The 8,017-nt window shown below is 40.0% G+C and overlaps 1 protein-coding gene across 1 annotated transcript; it reads right to left on the bottom strand.

Annotated features, from left to right (window-relative positions):
• Nucleotides 1-1,872: 1,872 nt before the first annotated feature.
• On the bottom strand, nt 1,873-6,323 carry med4 (mediator complex subunit 4). The gene is made up of 7 exons (XM_084725571.1): nt 6,196-6,323; nt 5,230-5,296; nt 4,651-4,821; nt 4,358-4,415; nt 4,178-4,264; nt 3,932-4,063; nt 1,873-3,214 (listed from the first exon to the last, which is right to left on the bottom strand). Exons 1-7 carry the CDS (start codon nt 6,270-6,272, stop codon nt 3,042-3,044), a joined length of 765 nt encoding a protein of 254 aa, XP_084581697.1. The 5' UTR covers nt 6,273-6,323; the 3' UTR covers nt 1,873-3,041.
• Between the last annotated feature and the right edge of the window lie 1,694 nt (nt 6,324-8,017).

Raw genomic sequence — 8,017 nt, 5'->3', positions numbered from 1 at the left:
AGTATTTGAATTTATTAAAACATTTTCACGTTGTCTAAAATAGGCTTCACGCTCATATTTTGGATTCTGGTTTTTGATTAAATAAATGCTTTGTAAAAGATTATTTAAAAAAAAAAAAGAATTCAGAAAAGGACAAGAACTGAATAATTTAAATAGAACTTAACGTTATTTCTAAACATCTGCAAAGTCTCTTTATAAACTCAATAATATCTCACTGAAGACAAATCTTGAATCTATTTATGATGGTGCAGTATTCATATGAGCCTACGACAAAGACAAGAAAAAACAATTAATACCTTTATTAACAACATTCAATACTTTTAAAGCCTTATTTGTTTGTTTATTTATTTCTTTTGAGATTTTTTAAATCAATACTTTTGTAATACTTGAAGACCCTGCAGGTTCCCTGCTGACTGACACTTTACTTTAAAATGTATCCTGATAAACCTAATTACCTGTTAATGTAATGTAATCCAGGTATCAATATTAAAGTGATGTAACTTGATTACTTTCTGTTACTTTGGATTTCCTCAATATGAAATGTGGTGAAATTTTTTTAGACTAAGAAGACTGAGCTGCAAAGAACGACTCATCACTGTTTGATCGATTAGTTGTTGGTTCATAAAATGTCAGAAAATGTTGATCAAAGTCCAAGATGATGTCCTCAAATGTCTCATTTTGTCCACAACTCAAAGATATTCAGTTTACTGTCAGAGAGGAAAGAAACCAGAAAATATTCACATTCTCAGTGTCTTTTGTTTGTTGTTGGTATATTAGTTTGCTGTTCCTTCCTTTGTTGTGATCAATTTATTGATTGATTTAAAGACAATAAAGGCTAAATTTCCACCTTCATGATAATGAATCAGCAGCTGTGTGTCACTGTACATGGTAGGATATTGTTCATGTTAAAACTGTAATCCTACAGTTTTTACTAAATGTAACTGTAATCTGATTACATTCTTTTATACAAATCTAACAGTTACCTTTTTTTGGTACCCTGTTACATGTAATCTATTACTCCCCAAGCCTCCACAGCCTTCTGTGAGAATCTTCAGCAGGAGAAAATAAAAGTGCTTTAATCCACATTTTACTGACTGATGTCGATTCGTTCTGGATGTTTATTACTTATTTATCTTCACAGTTTGACAGAAGCTTCTGATTTCATGTCAAAACTGACAAAAACACACATTTCTATAACAAAAAGTGTTTATTTACAAGGCGGAGTCTGTACAGGCTTATTTACACAGCAGTCATAACCATCTTCACAACAGCTGGAACAAACAACAACAAACAACAAATAAGAGACATTAAAACACACAAACACAAGTCACCACAGAGAGGAGGAGGAGGAAGAGGAAGAGGAAGAGGAAGAGGAAGAGGAAGAGGTCACACTCTGGTTTAAAGTCCAGTCTGCTTTTACAGCAGGAGATTCATCAGTTTTGTGTTTTCATTCAGTTGAAGTTGTTTTCATGTTTAAACTACATGATGTGTTCAAACTCCTCAGACTGATGCAGACAGACGGTTAAAGGAACAGTTCAACATTCAAACACACTCATTTACTTTCCTGTCAAGTTTTAGATCAGATAAATACTGTTCTCATGTCTGTATGATCAATATGAAGCAGCCAATTAGCTTAGCTTAGCATGATGACAGCAGGTGGAAACAGCTGGCCTGACTCCTTCCTGTCATCGTTTTGTTGTTGCCGTTGCTCTTTTAATCATCTCACTGCACCCACAGATAGAAAAACATCACTCTGAAATGTGTTCAGCTGATCGTCTATAAATTAGTTCCAGATGTGGGCTGCATGTCTGTGAGGGACGAGGCTCAGACCAGAGACACTGTTTACTTTGATTAGTGAGACGTGTCAATAAACAAGATCTGATGTGTTTATTAGTGAGTTTAGAGGCAGATATTCACTTTGAGCAGAGCAGATAGAGCTGTGTCCCTGTTTCCAGGCTTTAAATTAATCTAAGCTTACCGGCTGCTGACTGAAGCCCAACATTTAATAACCAAATATGAGAGTGGTACTGATCTTTACGGTTGTTCCAATACAGAGACCAGATTCAGAAATGCCTGTGATACATTTTAAAATGCTGGATCAGGTCATCAGTGAGTCTGATATCACTCCGTTTATCTGTCTTAAAAACAGGACCTGCTACGTCCCAGCAGCATCTCGTACACCAACAACCAGACAGTTTTTCTTCCTCAGTCAAATAAGATTCACAGAAAAATGACTCACAAGGCTGAAGCTGTCCAGACAGAACGGGTCCAAACAAAAACAGAACCGTCTCTGTAAAGCAAAAGTCAATAAGGAAAGCTAAAAGCTCACAAAGTGACTCATTCTGCAACATTGAAATACATTTGAATCAAAGATTAAAGATGGTGGAGGACTTCAGTCCTCAGCTGACAGGATGATGATAAATGACAGACTGAAGCCTCTGAGTTCATCTTTAAATCTGACCAGTTTCGGAACCAGCTCCTCCATTACTGACAGACAGAGACACATTTAATCTCCACCACAGACTGAACTTCTGTAGACGAGATGAACAACACACTCGCAGAGTTTTACGTTAAAGGTGTAGTTCAGGTTTTTTGAAGTAGGGCTGCAGAGGCACTTATCCATTTGTACACTATATTTACAATATTTTCACCATTTTACTTTGAAAAGTTAAAATGATTTTATTTTAGGTGTCTAAATTACATGTTGCTGCTGACCCTGTCCACAGCAGGACATTATTTAACTTCCTGCACTGGTACCTCTGCTGCTTCTCCAAACTGGGGGCGTGTCGACCTCCATCTAGATCTCATGCAGTACCTCATACAATCACACTTCAAATAATCTGAACTGTCCCTTTAAGACAATCATGCTGACTGTAGAGAAAAACTACAGAATGATCCTTTAAATTAAAAACCTTCCTCATGTATCAGCTGAACTGTAAAAGACCAAAGGTGAGGAGATTTGATGAGATGCTGCTCAGTGGTGACACACACACACACACACACACACACACACACACACACACACACACAGTATGTGTCTCTCAGTCTGAGTCACTGCTGCTGCTGGACGAGTCGGTCGACATGGCCTCCACGTCGTCCTCGTTCTCCTTGTTGTGACCCGGAGGCTCCAGGCCGAAGTCGTTGCCGTGGTGAGGAGGCAGCATCCCCACGGAGACGTCTGAGGACTGCCAGGGGTAGTGAGGCGTCAGGACATCTGAGAAATCAGAGGACAGACGGAGACATTCAGAAATCTACTCTCAGCGAGGTCTGACCTACCTTTATATTACTTACATCAATTTTTTATTCCAATTATAAATTATGATATCAGACTCCTTCAAATAATAAAAAAGACTCCAAACTAATTATTTCAGTTAGATTGATGTTCAGTTCCAGTTTAATTTTTCCAGATATATTTTTTGTATTTGTGATTTGAAAAAACTTTGTATAAGATGTCGAATGTTTCACATTTTGTTTCATATGTCTGTAGTGTATCATTATATGATTTTGTATACATATATGTACACATCATATTCTTCAACTAGTCAGCTGTTTGGTCAATAAAACGTCAGAAAATACGAAATCATGAATGATGATTTATTCATTCATGATGGAAAAAAGGAACAAAAAGACATCCATGTTTGTTTCAACCTTCTGAGTGAAGAAGTGCTGACTGAGAGCAGCAACATCTGCATCAGAACACTGAAACAACTGCAAACATCTGGACACAAAGCAACATCTGCATCAGAACACTGAAACAACTGCAAACATCTGGAACAAAGCAACATCTGCATCAGAACACTTAAACAACTGCAAACATCTGGACACAAAGCAACATCTGCATCAGAACACTGAAACAACTGCAAACATCTGGACACAAAGCAACATCTGCATCAGAACACTTAAACAACTGCAAACATCTGGACACACTCACCTGGCAGCCTCCCAGCAGCCAGAGCGTCACCTGGCAGGTGTCCGTTCACGCCATTGGTTGGCAGGTTGGCCATGTGACCCAGCATCCCACTGCGCATCTCCAGGTCAGTGGGGTAGGGTCTGCGAGGATCACCTGAGAACAGAACATGTGTTAACAGTGAAGGAGAACGTGAGAACAGAACGTGTGTTAACAGTGAAGGAGAACATGAGAACGTTGAGGAGCTGCTGGTTCCTCTGAGGTTCCTACCTGGGACCCAGTTGAGCGGAGCACACACAGCGTTACTGGCACTGATCCTGTGAGCGTACTTGATGATTTCCTCTGATGAGATGCTTCCTGCAGCAGAGAACACAGGAACAACACAAGTTCAAGGGCAAACAGAACCAGGGAGAACAACGAGCTGAGTGGTCCCCAGGTGTGTCAGCTCACCTTTCCTCGCTTTATCGATGGACTTGAGTTTCTCTTTGGCCTGGTAAACAGCTGTGGCCTTCAAACAAGAAGAAGATTTAGATCAACAGGAGACTCTGAGATTATCTGTGTGAAAGATCCTGAGGTTCTACTGAGAAAGAATTAACATCTTAAGTGTCCTGACTTCATACATCACTCACTATGAATTCTATGAAACCAACATTAGTCTCCCCCACAGTAACACACCGTTATTAAAAAGGCTGTGAGAGAACAGCAGTGGAATATTTTAGAGTCTGGATGAGTTAAAAACCCACCAGGATGTGTTCAGCCTCCTTCAGCTGCTTCTGGAGCTGCTGGATGTCGCTGTCTCTCTTGTCCACCTCCTTCTCCAGCAGCTGCATCTCCTGGTGCACCTTTCCCTGCTGCTGAGCCACTTCCATCAGCTCCTGGAACTCCCGGTCCCTTTGCACCAGCAGCTCCACGATCTGACCAACACACACACACACACACACACACACACACACACACACAGACTTCTTAGAGAACAGAGACCCAGTGTGTGTATATTATCCCAGTTTGATTGTGTCAACTTTGTTCCAGAACTCCCAGTCTGAACCCCTCACTTCATTGTGAGGCTGTGATGGGAGAACTGTGATAGAACAACTGAGAACACACCCTGGTTTTTAATGATTCTCACTCTCAATTCAATAAGGTTGGAACGGGATGCACTGATTTGCAAAAGCTTTTTTGGAGATGTGGTTGTACAAACAGAGACTTTGACTGACTTCTGCTGACAGTCTCTGTTCTGGATGTGATCAGAGTGTATTCTGTAGGTCATTTCTCAGACTGTGTGTGTGTGTGTGTGTGTGTGTGTGTGTGTGTGTGTGTGTTACCTGCGTGTCCTCTCCTGGCTGGGGCAGTTTCTGAGCTCTGGACAGAGCCAACATCTCAATCAGCTCCCTAAAACACAAACACACAAGCTTTTAATTGGTGGGAAAGATTATTTAATTCATCACCAACAATTCTGATAATCATTAATCTTTTTGAGTAACTTCTTAAAGAAAACTGTCAAAGTTCTCTGCTTCTTAAATGTGAATATTTTCTTTACTCCTCTCTGACAGGAAACAAAACAAGTCATTTAACGACGTCATCTTGGACTTTGAACAATACTGACATTTTTCAACAAAACAACTAATCAATTAATCACGAAAATGATAGATAGATCAATCATCAGTGAAAATTAATCAATAAATGCAGCCTTGTGAAATAACAACACTGCTTTCTAGCGGTTGGGGATTTAAACACAACACAAAATGAACCACTGCTATGAATCTTTGCATGTATCATGTACTTTTTTTTTATTTAATTTGCTTCAGTATCACAATTACTAATTTACTGATACTAATTTAGTGATACTCAAGTGCATCGATATTTTCTTAAAGACCTGGAATCTCTTTTAAAATTCGACGAGACAAGAAAACTACCATACAATCTGAAGCGACTGGAAAAAAAAACTTCGTAAAAAGAACTACAAGTTATATCATTTATACTAATCTACATTTCCCTCGTAGAATTTCATTTGCTTTATACTATTATCATTTACTTTATTTTTGCTGTTTATGTTTTTTAATGTGCAGTAACACTGTTTTGTGAATGTTATACTTTTTTTTCAAAAAGGATCGTGTGATGTACATTTCTTTGAAAGAAATCATTTGATCAATAAACAAAAGTGAGACAGGCTAATGCTAACGTTGCTAACGGTTGTATCGCTGCAGGTTGACAGAGTGAATAAAACCTCCACAGATTCTCCAGCTGCGGGTTTTAAACTGTCTGTAAACTCCTTCAAACAGAAACGTTACCGAGATAAAACCTCCAGATCATCCAGGACACTCAGCAGCCGCTCTTTGGTCGACTTCTCTGCTGCCGCCGACGCCATGACTGCCTCAACGACGCTACTGCGCAAGACAGGAAGTGACGGCTGCCACGTCCTTATTCTCTTCCGGCACAGTTTATTTTTTTAAATTTAGACAAGAACAGGAAGTTCAGGAATGAAAATGATGATAAAATCTTACATTTTGAACGAAACCATAAGGTTTTCGCAGCTTTTCTATTGCATGAAGTAAACAAGGAAGTGTTTTTAATTGATCACTGCCGCCTATCGACATCAAGATGTCATTTAACCTCTGAGCCGCTTTGTCTTCTTGGACCTGATGACCAGTGCTTTACTTATTCTAGACACATTTTTTATTCACAAAGCTAACTTTATTAAAACCCCACCCATCAACAATTTGAAACAATAACAACAACAACAACAATTAGGCCATGACAAATAAGAGACCTGGGATCTTCCCCCAGAAACCTCTTTGATTTATTCATTCCTTCACAATAAATTTCACACAAAAAAAATCATTCATTTTCTACTAAAACAACAACATTAATAAGAAAACTTTTTGTTCTTCTTTGATGTTTTGTAGCAGCTTCTTCTTCTTCGTCTAATGCATTTCCGGCAGGCTGTACACTATAGAGAGTACTGCTGCCCTCTACAGGAGAAGGTATTCATATTCATACTCCTCCATAAACCTGCACACACAGTTCATTCTCCTGTCAACACCTGCCAGCTTCTGTCGCTTGGATACCGTCCACACCTGTTTGCACCGCCCCCCCCCCCTGTATTACCTGTCAGCCTAACCGTCAGTTTGCCTCGTGCTTCGTATCGGGCTGGGTGTGTGTCCGTGGCCACCTCACGCTGAATCGTGGCCACTCTATTGGCCACCCTAAAAGATGCCTTGCCACCTTTGGGTGTGACAGGTCACATGACTAGAGTTTGTTGGGGGTGCTGGTCCTGGTTCAGTCTGTGGCTGCAGAGAGTCGACATGGTTACTGAGGAAATGCATCAAATTCATCTGCACGGTCACACGGTAACTGTCTTTTGTTTTGTGTCTGTTTATAACGTGTGTTTAAGTGGACAGTTATATATTTTCTGTTGTTGTTCTAACTTTTTGGAACTAATCGATTATGAGAAAATCCAGGTGACAGACTGTTTAATGCCGGACATTTGTTCATAGACTTTAAAATAATAAGAGATCTGAGTTTCAAACTTTGTTTTCAGTCTTTTAAGTTTGTAGTTTTCACGGTTTCTGCGGAGGATCAGAGAGGGAAATAAAACTTCTGAAGACGTCTGTATGAGGCGGAGCCAGTGTCTCCTTGGACCGCTGGAGACCCTTAACTTTCGTTTTCAGGCTGCTTCTCTTTTCTCTTTTCTCTTTTCTCTCTCAGTCATCGAAACACACAGCGACCCAGGATTTAACAGCTGTACTTCATGTCAGAGGGTAAGATTTATTATCGCCTTCATGTGTAACCATACGGATCTGCTCTTTTATTAGCTTTTAATCTGCGTGATGGTTGAATTTTCTGTGACGTCATCGTACGGAGTGTTTTGTGATTGGTTATCAGGTCAGTTGGTCGTGCGCTCCGCTGCGTCCTGCCTGCTCTGTTCATCCCTGGACTGATAGAGTCTCCGTTCTCTCAGGTTTATTTGTTCCCAGCCTTCATCCCATCATGGAGAACGTTACATGTTCTACTGTGCTGCACGACTGGGACGCTTATAAGCTTCTGTGACGCGTCATTACGCGCGTTGCTGTGATTATATCCTGTTCAAAGTGATCATACACCAAACTATTA

This window comes from Lutjanus erythropterus, chromosome 8, assembly GCF_056507025.1.
Source record: "Lutjanus erythropterus isolate fLutEry1 chromosome 8, fLutEry1.hap2, whole genome shotgun sequence".
NCBI classification, from domain to species: Eukaryota; Metazoa; Chordata; class Actinopteri; order Lutjaniformes; family Lutjanidae; genus Lutjanus; species Lutjanus erythropterus.
Note: the sequence above shows the minus strand (reverse complement) of the source record. Positions and strands in the feature narration are given on the sequence as shown.